This window comes from Vicugna pacos, chromosome 6 (assembly GCF_048564905.1).
Source record: "Vicugna pacos chromosome 6, VicPac4, whole genome shotgun sequence".
Classification (NCBI taxonomy): Eukaryota; Metazoa; Chordata; class Mammalia; order Artiodactyla; family Camelidae; genus Vicugna; species Vicugna pacos.
This window is the reverse complement of record NC_132992.1, coordinates 6,380,390-6,396,196: the sequence shown is the minus strand read 5'-3', so window position 1 is coordinate 6,396,196 and position 15,807 is coordinate 6,380,390. Positions and strand designations below refer to the sequence as shown.

General features: G+C 43.8%; 1 protein-coding gene across 4 annotated transcripts in view; it reads left to right on the top strand.

The window, feature by feature from the left end:
- TLN2 (talin 2) overlaps positions 1-15,807 on the top strand; it is a 426,530-nt gene that overhangs the window by 250,505 nt on the left and 160,218 nt on the right. For all 4 annotated transcript variants that reach the window (XM_072962302.1, XM_072962304.1, XM_072962301.1 and 1 more), the window contains 6 exons: positions 5,426-5,597; positions 7,332-7,429; positions 8,912-9,041; positions 9,837-9,989; positions 11,722-11,864; positions 13,425-13,552. In XM_072962302.1, the coding sequence (XP_072818403.1) occupies positions 5,462-5,597; positions 7,332-7,429; positions 8,912-9,041; positions 9,837-9,989; positions 11,722-11,864; positions 13,425-13,552 (788 nt within the window). In that variant the 5' untranslated portion in view covers positions 5,426-5,461. The remainder of the gene's footprint in view (positions 1-5,425; positions 5,598-7,331; positions 7,430-8,911; positions 9,042-9,836; positions 9,990-11,721; positions 11,865-13,424; positions 13,553-15,807) is intronic.

The following is a 15,807-nucleotide window of genomic DNA, read 5'->3' as shown; positions in this document are numbered from 1 at the left end:
TTGGATCTTTTTGGTCTTCAGCCCCTCTGCAGAGATCTTTCAGAGTGAATGATTGGGTTTTTTTTGTCCTTTGAGTCATATGTTCCCATGAAGTGATAACAATGCTTTTTGCAGTAGTTCTGAGATGGTAGGGAACTTGAACACGAACCATGTAGTGTATCCCTTGTTCTGTTGAACGTCTGCCCGAGCTCAGGATAGTGGCCTCCGTTCCATGGTCTCCTTTGTGAGATGTTAGGGTGAGGAGACAAGGGGAAGACTTGGCCAAGCACCTGGGCTCTGCTGGGAGCCTCCTTTCATAGGAGCTGGTCTCTTCCTGCTCCCTGGAAAGCAGAGGGAGAAGGTCCAAGGCGTTGACAGGCCTGGGGTTGAACCTGGATCACAGACTCCTGCCCTTTGCTTGAACGGACACTTGTCCACTCTTCCTCTCCCCTCTCATGCACACCCGGCAGCAGCATGTGCGGTGGGACACCTGCCTCCAGGAGGGGCACTTTGCTACCTGGGAACTGCTCCTAGGACTGTCATAAGGAGGAAACCACATCTGTGTAGATACTGTGTATGTAAGGAGTCTGCAGCAACCACATGGTGACCTGCTTCTGGATAAAAAGCCTTTGAAGCATAAATCGGAGCTACTGCCTATTCCTCCGCCCCCTCCAGCAGGCCTCTGAGCTTGCTGTGCCAGCATCCTCTCCTGCTCTGTCCCATGACCCTGCAGCTCCAGCTTTATCCCCCTCTAGTCTCCTCTTATCTCCGCTGCCAGGTTCTCTTGTCCTGAGTCCCCAGCTCCGCTGAACTGTGAGTAGCATTTAGCTCAGTGGATCTCTCCCTCCTGCTTGATGCGCTTGCCTCCAGCACCCCCTCTCCATTCTCCTCCTTCCCCTACCACCAGACCTCTTTGCAGGTTCCTTCTTGTACTGACTGTAGAACAATGTTCCATGACCCCGACCTCAGGCTTCTTCTCTCTCTTGCTCAGTCCCTAAATGATCTTTCTAGTCCCAGGGATTTGAGTATGATGACCCACCACGTTGTGTCTCCAGTGTTGTATTTGACTCTGCTCCACCTCTCACTGAAGGCATCTCAAAGAAACTCATCAGCGACTTTTCACCCCAAACCTGTGCCTCCAGCCGCTTTCCCCAACTCAGTCAATGGCTTTTCCAATTGTTTTGAATAGAGGTGTTCCTTCACTGTCCTACTCTTTCTGCTTTTCTTCTTCCCTTCTGCTGCCCAACTTTCAGGCTTCTCTCCCGTGTTCCTTGTTGATTCTGCTCCCAAGCCCCAGGCTCTGTTCTGCAGGCACCCTGTTCCTCCCTGTGCCCCTTTCTCCTCGCTCCCCTGTGTGTCTTCTTCCTTCTTCTTCCTTCTGTTGACTGTCTTGATGTCAAATTCTGTTCATGTCATGGCTCTTTCCCTATGATTGAGTCTTTCTCTCTGCTTGGCTCCAGGCACCATTCATTTGCTCTTCAGAAAGCCCAGTTATTAGCCTGGGAAGGGATGCTACATGCAGGGACCCCTATACTGTGCTGCCTCCTGTTCCCAGGGAATGGAAGACATGAACCGTCCCACCCTCTCTGGTGCATGGTGTAAACGGCGTCCATGACGTCACCCTGTTCCATGGCCCTCCTGGAACTGTGCCACCAGCTGTGCTCATGGGTCTCTGGTTCACGAAACCCCACAGTTGTCACCAGCCCCAGGGGAAATACGAACCCACGGAGTGATCTCCATCACAGCAAATGTGTCTAGTTACTTACGGAGTTTATTTTTGTTTTTATTGAAGTATAGTTGATTGACAATGTCTTGTTAGTTTCAGGTGTACAGCATAGTGACTCAGTGTTTTTGCACATGATATTCCATTATAGATTTTTGCAAGATAGTAGCTATAATTCCCTGTGATATACAGTATGTCCTTATTGCTTATCGATTTTATATATAGTAGCTTGTATCTGTTAGTCCCGTTCCCCTAATTTTTTCCTCTCCCTTCCTTCTCCCCTTTGGTGATCACAGGTTTCTTTTCTTTATCTGTGAGTCTGATTCTGTTTTGCATATACACTCATTTGCATTATTTTTTACATTCCACATATAAGTGATACCATGCAGGTTTTTTTTCTTTTCATATTCTTTTTCATTTTAGGTTACTATAAGATATTGAATATGGTTCCCTGTGCTATACAGTATAAACTTGTTTATTTTATATATAGCAGTTAGTATCTAAATCTTGAACTCCCAATTTATCTCTCTCCACTCCCTTTACCCCTGATAACCACACGTTTGTTTTCTGTGTCTGTGAGTCTGTTTCTGTTTTGTAAATGAGTTCATTTATGTCTTTTTTTTTTTAGGTTTCACATATGAGTGATCTCATATGGTATTTCTCTTTCTCTTTCTGGCTTATTTCACTTAGAATGACAATCTCCAGATCCATCCATGTTGCTGCAAATGACATTATTGTATTCTTTTTTATGGCTGAGTTGTATTCCATTGTATAAATATACCACAACTTCTTTATCTAGTCATCTGTCAATGGACATTTAGGTTCCTTCCATGTCTTGGTTATTGTAAATAGTGCTGCTGTGAACATGGGGTGCATGTATCTTTCTGAATTACACATTTTGTGGATATATGCCCAGGAGTGTGATTGCTGGATCATATGGATATTGTACAGTTCAAATTAGATTTCCTCAAATTGGGGCATTGGTTGGTTATATAAATATGCCTGTAAAAAGAGTTAGGTAGAGCCTTTTAGTCATACTTCATTTTTTTATGCTCTGCAGATACTGTGTTTTTTATAATCTGAAGGTTTGTGGCAACCCTGAGTCCAGTAGTTCTGTCAGTGTCACCGTTTTTCCAGCAGCATCTGCTCACTTCGTGTCTCTGTGTCCTGTTTTGGTGGTTCTTACAATATTTCATATTTTTTCGTTATTATATTTATGGTGACCTGTGCTCAATGATCTATGATGTTACTTTTATAATTGTTTTGGGGAGCCAATGAACCATGCCCATGTATAAGATGGGGAACTTAGTTGATAAACATGTGTGTTCTGAGTTCTCTACTGACTGGCCGTTTCCCAGTCTTGCTGACTCTGCTCGGGCTTTCTTATTCCCTGAAGCACAACAATATTGAAATTAGGCCAGTTAATAACCCTCTAAATGGTCAAGTGAGTGGAAGAGTCGCACGTCTCTCACTTTAAATCAAAGGCTAGAAGTGATTAAGCTCAGTGAGGGAGGCAGGTCAAAAGCCCAGACAAGTCGAAAGCTAGGCCTTAGGTACCAGTTAGCCAAGTCGTCAGTGCAAAGGAAAATTCTCGAAGGAAGTTCCAAGTGCTAATAGAGAAGTCCTTTATGAAGGGAAGAGTCGATCAATGCAGCAAACTTCATTGCTGTCATATTTTAAGCCACCCCAAGCCAGGCCACCCCAACCTTTAACAACTGCTATCCTGATCAGTCAGCAGCCATCAACATGATCCTTCACCAGCAAGAAGTTTACAACTTGCTGAGGTCTCACAGGATGACTAGCTCTTTTTTTTTTTAAGCAATAAAGTGTTTTTTAAATAAAATATATACATTTATATTTTTAGATAGAATGATACTGCTCATTTAATAGACCACAACATAGTGTAAACATAACTTTTATATGTACTGGGAAACCAAAAAACTTGTGTGATTCGCTTAGTTTTGATATTTGCTTTATTGTGGTAATCTGGAACCAAACACCCAGCATCTCTGTATATATGACTTTACAAGGCTTCAATATTGTAGATGGAAAATGTTCGGATATTTTGAACAGACTCTGCCACGTCAGCCATGTGACCACTGCCTAGGCTGTAGTGAGTTAATTCAGGTTAGGGCAGATTCCCAGTGAATATTGCTGTTGTTTGTTGAGAAGTTTATCTTGACATGTCTCAAATAGGAACTATTTTCGTGTTTTCACAGGCAGAATTCAGGCAGAACATAAGCAGAGGTCAGAATGACTTTACAGTTGGACGGCCTAAATGGTCGCTTCACGAGAGTGTGTACACCCTGCTGGATACCAGAGCATCTGTGTAAACCTGTCCTCTGTATCCAAGTCACCACAGTGGCTTGATGTTAGGAAGCCAGCAGTCAGTGGAGCATGCTGAGAGGTGATGCTCTGAAGGCACCCACCCCTGGGCTGGACCTGGCCTGCCTATTGTCCTGTCTGCCTGTGGCCACCTCATTGCCTCTTAGCCCTTGCATTCTCAAGTGGGAAAGAGGGGTAGAGGAAACTGTGGTCCTGGTTTAGTACCTGTAGATTCTCTGATAAAAGACAAGAAAGAAATGTGAGCTTGAAATTCCTATGGATTTATGTTATCCATGCAGCTCTAGGATTCTAACAGCTACTAACTGTGAAGTGCCTTAATTTGGTGGCCAGGATGACAGTGAGCTGGGTAAGTCAGTGTTGGTTCCTCAGGGGCAGGGAAGGTGCCTCCCTCTTGTGCCCAAGGCATGCACTGATAGAGGCTGGCCTGGGTTCGGGGGTAAGTGTCTAGCCGAAGAATAGAGCAGGTGGTTGAAATAACCCAGAAGCCACCAACTCAGGAAATGCATTAAATTGTGGGATTTAAAATTTAAAAAGAAAGCATTTATGAAATAATTCAAACCTAGCCTAAGCACCTTTTTACAGCCATTGAACTGGATGAGAAGCAGAATATCCCAGGGGTTTGTCTGAATGAAAGAACAGTTAAATTGGCATTTTCTTCGCTTTGAGTCCCCTGAAGAGTGTGTAGCTGCCTGGCACACCAGGTGTTTAAAATCGGCTGCTCTGGCCTCATTAGTGATGGCTGTGCATTGGCCTGGCATTGACGTCCCCTCAGGATTCAGTTCTTCTATGAATTATGCCGGGCAGATACTTGGCAGCTCTTTTATTGCGGGGAAATGGAAGCAGAGTTGCCAAAGTGCTGTGCTGAAATTGACAGCCTCCTGGAGATGGGGCTGGACCGACATGCCAGGTCTTCTGGTAAAAGATGTGGTGGAGTTTTGCCATGAAAAGCACCCCAGAGCACAGGTGCTTCTTTCCTGTCCGTAGGACCTGAGGGTGCTGATGGGGGCAGCTTCAGGAGACGGCCGTGGGCACCCAAGGCACTTTGCTGCTCACCTGGATGGCACTCACCTAGGATGTTCCGTCCCCCCTGAGGAAGCCTCAAGTAGGGAGTAGCCTTGACAAATGAGCCTTGGCGAACTCCCACGGTTCCCTCCTCCCAAGGGGCTCTACCTGCCCCCCTGTGGTACTGTTGATTCTGATACCATGTGCTACTGTCCTCTTCTAAAGTTTTCAAAAGCTATTTTTCAATTTATATTTTTATCCAAAACTTTCTTTTTAATTGCCGTTTTATTCTCTTTCAATTTTTAAAGCTCATTCAGAGTCTTTTTCCTATGAGACATTTGTGAGTATCAGGATCTGTCCCTTTGTGTTTTCCAGACGTTTTAGGTGAGAGTCATCACTTCATCTGGGAAAATGGTGGCCCTGTCCTTAAAGATTTGTGTCCGCCACTGCAATGTGGTAAAGACCATGCAGTTTGAACCGTCTACAGCCGTGTACGATGCGTGTCGAGTCATTCGGGAACGGGTACCCGAGGCACAAACTGGCCAAGGTAGGCCATGGGTCATTTGCTGACTCCTTGAAATGTGTCTGTGTGCTTTTCCCTTACTAGCTAAGGGAACAGAGGTTCTGAGTGGTACACAAGCCCACTAGTGTGTATGGTTCAAGTGAAATGTCTTCTTATCCTGGACATTACGTGCTTCCTGTGTGAAGCTTGTGATGACAGTGACCACAGCTACCACTGAGCCATCATCATCGTCATGACCCCTCCATATGTCAGCATTATGCTCTGCCGTTTACAAGTCACTTTTTGATACAAAGCCCAATACGATACAGATGAAGCTACTCTAACAATTGCTGCTTTTGTATATCCTGAGCCCTGTTTCACATGCTTGAAAACTTTCCACTGCCAGCAGCCTGAAGAGGATGGAACCTGCCACAGGAGCCAGGGCAAGCCTTATATTTCAAGTACTTTGCTGAGGCTTCTAATCTTTATCTTAAATCTTTTAAAAAAAATAGTGATAAATGTTTGGTTAATGTTTGGTTAAACCACTGACCACTATCATCTGAGTTTAAACAAAAGTCATTGATACAGTTTTATTTTCTGTTTCCCTTTGTCTTTTCTCCACATATCCCTTCTTTATTTAGTATTTGACCGACGCTTGAGAAATTGGGATTACTCCTAAACTAATAAACCTGTAGTGTGACAATGGAGTAAAACTTCCCTTAAAAATGGGAAGCATAAAAATCAAACATTCAACAATAGTTATTACTTGGTATGGGTCTTCTTGAAAAGATCTGTTACTCACAAAACTGCTAATCTTTTGCTCCAAAAAGCAGTATCTATGTTATTCAAAACCCTGTTATTTCTAGATTACCCCAAATAAAAATAGTTCGCCCACATCCCCAACCTTACTCCAAGATCTGGTGATCTAATCATATCTGGTGTTTTGATTGGTTTTGTCCCAGATTTTTAGAAGTTTGGATTGGATCGCTGTATAGTTCTGGTGAAGGTACAAACCTTTATGGACGTTGAAGTTGTTGTTCTAAGAAACAGAGCTCTGATCCTCATCTGGGTTTCTGAGGTTTCCCTGAATCCCGTTTAGGAAGAGTGAGGTCTTGGGACTGCTTTCCTCCTGCCTCCGCCCTCTTATACTTCCTGGGTCAGATTAAGGGATTTTTATGAAGAGCACAGAGTTTTTAACTCTCCCTCTTTACTCAAAATTTGGTGGCTTGGAGAGCAGAGGCTTCATCTCAAAGGGAATGCATCCTTTTAGTTTGTAATGCCGTGTTGGGAGGATGGAGGATTATTCCAAGTATCAGGTCTTAACTGACTGTACTTCAATTAAAAAAAAAACCCAAGAAATGCAAAAAAAAAAAAAAGTCTCAGTCAGCCCCTCTTGGCCTAAGTGGCCTTGGGCTTAAACAGTTACTTCCACAGCTACCTTGTCATTCTTCGTGGCTTCTTGACCTGGGTTTTGTAGCAAGTGATAGGAGACAAAGCCCAGTTTGGACTGCTTTGACCTTGGTGTTTCCCTACATTGTGGACACAACTCCTGCCCCATGGTTTAAGAAATATGAAGTTTGTATGTGGATGTTGCTTCTGCAGCTTGGCACTTCCTCCTCCTCCTCTGCTGTGTCCCAGTGGCCGCCCGTGGTGTCAAAACAAAATGTGTCTCTGGTTAAGGAGAGCCCCCTTGCCAGGTCAGCAGATTCGGGGCCCCAGAAGTCAGTGACGGCTTCATCCTCACTTTGTCTTTTATTTTTCCTTCTATTGATCTTCCAGCTTCTGACTATGGGCTGTTTCTCTCGGATGAAGACCCTAGGAAAGGAATTTGGCTGGAAGCGGGCAGAACACTGGATTACTACATGTTGCGAAATGGGGTATGCTGTTTATCTTTTTTTTTTTTTCATCCCCTCGTCCCTAGGCCTTCCATAGAGGCCAGTATGATTATACTTCAAAGAAAAGGAGAAGCTCAACAATCTATTTTAGTTCAGAGGCATCTTATTAATAGCTTTGATGTAATGTACTTTGTAAGAGCAGTCCAGGTTAGTGATAGAAAATATCAATGGTCCAAATTCCTGAAACTCCACACAGTAATTAAAGCAGCATGAGGTTATGATTTTAAGCTATTTCTACATGCTGTTGTTGAACTTGGTCATTATGAAATACAGCATCTTCCTCTAAGTATGTTGAAAGTGCCCTGGTGACTGGTGATAAAAAGTAAGGATACACTAGAGAGGGGCCAAAAATAGAATCCTAAAGGTAGTCAGAGGTTAAATATTAATCAGTGTTTTGCTTTTATACAAGAAAGTTCATATTTGATGTAAGTTTAATAACGTCAGTAACAATAAAACAAAAAAATGATTGTGTTAAGGAAGTAGGAAAAAGTAATGAGTAAAAAAGAGTTCACGGGTAACTAGATTCAATAACTTATAATAGTTATTGAATAACCCCTAATGGAAAATCATCTGAAAAATATGTATATAACTGAATCACTTCTCTGTACACCTGAAATTATACTTCAATTTTAGAAAAAAGTTTTAAATACTCTGTTCAGCTTAACCTCTGAGATGTACTGTGGTTTTGGTATATGAAATAGACATATCAGATTGGTCATGTTCCATAAGTGAGAGTGAAGTATGTGGTGCCAATTAATTTTTCCTTCCATAATTCTGTTTTTAAGAAGTAGTGCGGAGGGGATAGCTCGGTGGTAGAGTGTGTGCTTAGCATGCATGAGGTCCTGGGTTCAATCCCCAGTGCCTCTGTTAAAATAAATAAATAAATTTAATTACCTCCACCTCCAAAAGAAAGAAGTATAGTAAAAGGGGGAGTCTCTATTTGGTAATAACTCTCAAGCTTATTACCCCTGTTTGGTCTTGGCATTATGGTGGAAACCACTTCTGCTGTGATACACCACTACTGTGAAGAATTACAGGGGTGTTACTTGTGTCTTTCATGGCATATACATACTAAAAATTGCTTATAACTGTGTAAGGAATCATTGGAGAAGCACACTACAATCTCTTTAAAAGACAAGTAGGACTCTTCCTCAGCTAGTTCTCGTTAGAGCAGATCATTCACAGCCTTTTAGGATATAGGCTGCTTTCGCTTTACAGAGGTTACTTTTCAGTAACTGAGCTGTAAGTCGGGCTTTTTTGGGTGCAGTTTCACTATCAGATTTTAAAGACATCTTTAGGAAAGCAGTTTAGCACTGGAGATTCTGCATCAGTGGCAAAAAACCTCGTGAAACCTTAGGAGTAAATCAGAAGGCGCTAGGGAAAATTCATTTTTTAAAGAAAAGTATCCAAGTTTGTTGTGTAGTTTCACACGCAGTGTGAAATGTCTGTATGATTTTGCTCTAGGATATTTTGGAATATAAAAAGAAACAGAGACCTCAGAAAATCCGCATGCTGGATGGATCTGTGAAAACAGTGATGGTGGACGACTCCAAGACCGTGGGGGAACTCCTGGTTACTATCTGCAGCAGGATAGGTGAGCATTCACGTGCCTAGGTTCTGGCTTTTGTTTTGTTTTTTAATAGCATGCCTTTTTTTTTTCCACCCCCTGTCAGCGTCTAGACAATTTTGAATATATCCTTACACATTGAATTTTGTCCAATCCCAAGAGAGTATGTTCATTCTCCTGATATGCAGATTCACCAACTGGTATTGTAAACACTTGAACTTCTCACTGAGTCACAAGTGAGAGCTTTTATTTCCCTTTAAAAGTCAAAAGGAATTTTGAAATTGACAGTAATGTTTTTGAAGTCATATAAGTCAGTCTCCCACCCATGGCTCTGATTCTGACGTCCAGGATCTCCTTGAATACCCATGGAGACAGTGTATACAATTATTAGACACCTTTTTTGTCCTAACTTCTGTTGGTCTCCTCAGGGAACAAGTCCGTCTTCTTTCTACATGAAGCCCTTTGAATATCTGAAGAAAGCAGCTCTGCCTGTCATGCAAAGGAAGCCCAGTTCCCTCAGATACTTCTTGCTTGACATTGTCTTGTCTTCCTTTGTATAACCTCTACTTTGTTCCTAATTCTCAAAAATTAGTCAAAAAACTTGAACATGACATTGTGAATGTGACTTAATCTGCTGAAGATGAGCCTTTCTGGCCAGTTATTTGATGTGTGCTCCATGAGTGACCCTGACCCTGACCCTGACCTTGGCAAAGCCTTTTCATCTCCATTGCCCCCAGGGACTCCTTGGAGTATTGGAGGCCCCAGGATGGAGGGGTTGATAACATTGTAATCACTGATCATTATACCAATTGATATTTTTAGGAATAACAAACTACGAAGAATACTCTTTAATCCAAGAAACCATCGAAGAAAAGAAAGAAGAGGGGACGGGTACGCTAAAAAAAGACAGGACGCTGTTACGAGATGAGAGGAAGATGGAGAAGTTGAAGGCCAAGCTTCACACGGATGATGACTGTGAGTGTCGGAGGAGGGCGGGCGCTGCAGGCGCGTGGTTCTGCCAAGCATCACTCCCCTCCCAGCATCTCTGTGACCCAGGGCAGGGATTTTGTTTGTTTTATTTCATCTAGAAACATTTTGGCCTTTGTCACTAAAAGATAAAGACTCTTAAGGGGAAAAAAGTGACAATAATACCATGTCCTATCTATAAAGTAATCTCTTAATACCAAGTACACACAGAATGTTCATGTTTTCTCCATTGCCTTCTAAAATTTTTTGGTAGCAGTTTGTTTGAACTGAGGTCCAAATAAAGTTGAATAATAAAGATTGCTTAACTTTTTTGGTCTCAAAGCTTTCCCTCCATTTCTTATATTTTTTCCTTACAAGTTTTGCAGGGGAGAAACCAGATTGTTATTAGTGTAGAATTTCCTACACCCTGGATTTTGTTGATTGCATATTTGCAATGTTGTCTGACATGTTCATCTGTCCTGTTTTATTCCTGAGATCTGGGGGCTTGATCAGATTTGTGTGTATGTGTGTTTAGAGACTCCTGTGTACTTCCATTAGAAAGTTGAATTTGGTTGTCTCCTTTTTTTGTGATATTAAGAGCCGTTGATGACAAATGGTCTAGGTTCATTATTTCCTTAGGGGTTGCAAAATGGTAATATAATTGTACCATAGGGAAGTCCATTTCTACAGCCACAGAGTTAATATATAGAAAAGCCAGTATGTCCACCCCATGTGTCCCCATAATCTGTGCTGCGTGCACCTGGCTGCCTGACCACGCCCCCTCCCCTCCGCAGAGGATCTTACTTCATGCACATTTCACTCAGACCTTCCCAGCCTCTTAATTTCTTTCATTGTTCTTGCTCTTGCTGCTGCATTGGGAAGATGTCATCATTATCATAATGTTTATTGATCTTCATTGGGGATTTCATTTCCTCCGACTCTCTGTCTCTCTCTCTGTCTTTTTTTTTTTTTTTGCCTGATTTGATTTCCAGTTGCTTCTTTCCAGGTGAAACCTTAGTAGACAAATCCTCAGGATTTTTAGATCATGCATGACACTCTCCGAGGTATTGTGGGAGATGAGCTCAATCCAACACATCCCCTGTGCTAAAGTTACTTACAATCCGTGGAGGCTTGCAAGGAATACTTCCTCACAGTGTGTGTGCGAAGCCCAGGGAAGAGTGTAGGAATGAGAGCTGTGGGGTGTGTAGAGGAATGAAGTATTCCTGTGCTCCTGAGCACCAGGCAAGTGTTTTCTGAGTGAGAGTCAAGTTGGGCCATGGGCGGGATTCTGCCGCCCCCACTCCTTAGTCCTGCCCTCCCCTCACCCTAATTATTTTCATTTTCCTCCTCTTTTCCTCATTAAGGTTAGAGGTAGTAACTCATTATGCTCAGAGTTTGTAAATTATTTCACCTGATCAGACTGAAGATCACTCTTGACTTAAAGGATCATGCTACGTGGTTGTCTTGGTGATTTCCTTATTCCCCGCCCGCCAGAAGGAAGGGGCATATTATAAATTCATTGCGGGGCTTTACTAACTTAGGAATGGCTGCAAACTTCTTTCTCATTTTCCTTTTGCTGTGTCACAGGGTACACGTGCTCACATCTAATGTAAGAAGTAACTGTAACTAAGTATCAGCATTCTAGAAGCCTGCATCTGTAGAGCGCCCCTGTTTTGGTTAACCCCCTTGAACTAAGAGGAAAATTAGACACAATTCTTTCATATGTCGCCTTGTGTTGCAGTAAATTGGCTGGATCACAGCCGAACGTTCAGAGAACAAGGAGTGGATGAAAATGAGACGTTGCTGCTGAGACGGAAGTTCTTTTACTCTGATCAGAATGTGGACTCGAGAGACCCCGTGCAGCTGAACTTGCTCTATGTCCAGGTACCGTATTCTGTGCTCTGACGCTGAGGGCAGTGAGGTTCCCAGAAGCTCCAGCTGTGGCTTGTGGCCGGCAGGAGCTCGGCCCGGCCTCCACCCGTGTCTGGGGCATGCAGTTTCCGCGTTTGGTGGTGGTGCAGGTTGACGTCCACCGGGAGCTGCTGGCCGTCCAGGGAATGGCCTTTGGTTGGCCTCCCAGCTGGGGTCCTGGTGGCCGGAACCGTCTCGCTCAGCCTGGCTTTGCAGCCCTACAGCTTTCTTAGCTCTCATGTTAGAGTACAAGGGAATATTGGTCAGAAAATAGTACTTCTCATTAACTAAAAGATATTCTCCCAATAGCCTTTTATGTCTTTACCATTAACTAATTGTTTAAACTCAGACAAGTCATTTAACTCATCTGAGTTGCAATGACCTAATATGTAAGAGGTGGGCTTTGCCCTGGTCAGTCCCCAGGGTTTCTTTTGGCTGAAGGAGAACATCCATCTTTCTCCTTTTCTTGCTTTTTTCATTCTTCCCCATCCTCTTTGCCTTTCATGTATCTACCTATCTGCTCATAGAAATCATGCAGAAGTCAGCAAAGTGCACCCACGGTGTCACCTGTGTTTGTAAATAAAGTTTTATTGGAACACAGCTCATTGGTTTACATGTTACATGTTCGTAAATCCCCTTATGTATCACATAATTGTCTACTTACTGTCTGTGGCAGCTCTCATGTTCCAGTGGCAGAGTTCAGTAGTTGTGACTGAGTCTGCAGGGCCCGCAAGGTCTAATTTGCTCACTCTCTGGCCCTTTACAGGAAAAGTTTGCTGACCCCTGAGTTAGTGGATGGAAGGAGGGACAGGGTGGGAGGAAAGAGGCTGGAAGGCCGGAGGGAGGGAGCTATCAGGGAAACAGGAAAATGCCTGTTGGTTGAAGGCTCGAGCCATAGGTTAGAGTGTCCATCAGAGAGTGCTCTGGGGCCATCTAACTAGAGAAAGGAAAGGGAAAGAAAAGGAATAAAAAGGGTCAGGACATGGGAGAATGACGTCAGATACAGTGGGTTCCGGATTCCAGGACTGCACGTTTGTTATCATTTTTCCTAAATGTCTGCGTTATTGAGTTCTTGTCTGTTCTTTCTCTATATCTTGGGTTGGGGATTGGGTTAATTTTACCTCTAGATAATTTGTCTGTTAGCTTTATCACTTAGGAACATGAAAAATATATGGTTATTTCTGTTTCTCCCTCTGTGACTCTGGTCATTTTACAAGGCTTTCCCTTTGCCTCTGTAATTTTCATGATCACGTCTACCTCCCTAGGTTATACTCCAGCTTTAGTTTTAATATACTGGACGTTGCTGGAATTGCCTTTTATCTGTAGGCAGTTTTGGGCAAGCACTTGTTTTCCCTTTGCCTTAATTCTGCTCTGCTGTCCTGAATGTACCACTCTGGGTTGGCTGGCATGTTTCCCCTCATTCCACGGAGAGGGTACAGGGTACGTACACTCGGACGCAGGAACACGGCCATGGAGAGAAGGTGTCGTTCCCCCACAAGCCCCTGATGCTTTTTGCTTCCTCTTGTGTTGCAGGCTCGAGACGATATCCTGAACGGCTCCCACCCTGTCTCCTTCGAGAAAGCTTGTGAGTTTGGTGGATTTCAAGCCCAGATACAATTTGGACCTCATGTGGAGCACAAACACAAGCCTGGATTCTTAGAGTAAGTGACCTTTTGTTTTTCTTTTTTCTCTTCTCTCCTTTTCACTATTTATTTTTGAGCCAGCTATGCAGAGTACACACACTAGGCTCAATCAATCATGAGATTGTGAATGCTTACTCAGTTGAGTATATGATGAATTTTGTGGACCTTGGGGAAAGCGAGGGGCTGGGAACTCAAGTTGGGATGGCCGTGAAGACAACCTGCTCCACGTTCGGGCCGCATGTGGTTTCCTCTAAACCGCAGGGTCTGCAACGGCCCTCCATGCTGTTGTCCAGGCTGTCTCTGGAGTTGAGAAACTTACTTCCTCCGTCTTCTGAAGCCTCTGTCCCTTAGAACATCCCTTCTTTATACCAGGCCAAATTTTGTCATCTTTAATTTCTTTTCAGGACTCCAGTATTAGAACAACAGAGTATGAAAGAGGGCTTCACATTCTTTGTTACAATCTTCTGAAATCTTCATTGCTCTGACAGTGTGATGTATACGTTAAAACTGACTGTACTCTTTCCACCCGTCTGGTCGCTGGTTCTGTTTTATAAAATGATGAGAGTGATTTTTTTCTGGCTCAGTACTTGCAGATTCAGTACTCCCGACTCTTCATGGCCCCACCGAACGTGGGCCTGAGGGTTGGGTTTCCTAGAAATGCCCAGCAGACGAGCCCAGCCACCCACAGGCTGCCGTTTGTCTGAGGTCATCTTCCCCTCTGTTTTGATCTGGGCTTCTCCAAGGGTTTTGTATTTTTCTTCCTCTGATAACATTTTTTTCCTTTATGTTTTTCCCCACCTTTTCCCTCTTCGGCTTCCTCTGAAGTCATATGGAACATTTGACTGAGCCACAAAAATCACTGCAGAGAGTCTTAACCAGATCAGTATCCTGCTCCCCTAGAAGGCAGCTTGTAGAGGCTTTGCAAGGGGGGACCTGACACGCATGCCGCCTGGGGGTGGGCGGGCGTCCACTTTTCTGTAGGTTATGTCAACACGGGATGCACTGAGTAGGTTATCCATTGTATGTGTCCGAGTGTATTGAGAGAAGAGGATAACATAAATGCTTATTTGGCCCTTGAGCCCACTGTCACTTCGGTGGCAGGTAATTGGGACCAACATATGCCCTAGGTGAAAAGGGAATCTGACTTCTCTCCTGGCAGCAGAGAATGCCTGACCAACATGCTGTTGGCTCTAAACTGAGTTGTTACTTTAAAAAATTCTACCCTTGGGTTAATGAATTCCAGGAAGCTTTTCCAAAGTGATGCCCTGTCCTACAGTGTTCTGTGCAGTGACCTTGAGTCTGAGAATGGCCCTGAGCAGGTCCTGTCATTCACTTTGTTCCGTATTCTCCAAACCAGTCATATGGCCAAGTGTTCCTCTGGGCCACTTCCACCCAGTCGGTCTGGCTTCCTTCCTGCAGGAGCCGTGAAAGTCTGCCTTTCTCTGTTCTGTGACACCCCAGTCGCCTTCCGGAAAACCGTGTGCACACTGCCTTATAGTAGTTTCACCTTCCTGTGTTCTACCCTCACAGCTGGCTCCCCAGATACACATGGTGGTGTCATAAATCTGTGGATTATGGCCACGGAAATTGATAACGCCAAGAGCTAATTAAGCCCTGGAGGGAGGACGCATTTTGTTTCTGTTTCTGTTTCTTTGAGTGACTGATGAAGAACAGGAGAAAATGAAGAGGAGATTTATGAGTCCAAAATTTTAAATAAAATGTTTAGTTTTAGGATTTCGTAACTGTAAGCCAGGGTGGCCCTGCTGAGAATGTGAGCCGTTCATTGGGTGCCTACGATGATGCTCCCCTGGTCATTTCATTCATGCTTTTTCTTTCGAGCTTTCGGACAGATCATTCTCAGGGCCCCCTTTTGAATTAAGACAGAAGTCTATTTTATGCTATGCATGCAGAAGAAGAAGCAGAGAGAGGAAAAGTGGCTTCTTAACAATTACGTAGAACTTTTCTGCAAGTAGCTTCTGACTTCCACACTGGGACGTACATCATTTACAAAGGGATTCCTACTCTGAGGGCAAAGTTGCCCCTTTCGCTGGTCTCCCAATATGCACCCAAATTAGGAAAGCACTTAACAATGTGATTGCACGGGTCTTCGTCTCGCTTCTAGTGTCACTGGTTGTGTCCACTACGTCACAGTGAATGTGGTTGTACCTCCGCCTGCTTGTGTGAGGGTTACAAACAGCATCAGAGCGTTGGTGTCCCTCTTATGCTGTCTCCTGTGGTTTATGGGCCTGTGGGATGGTGCACACCTACACTGC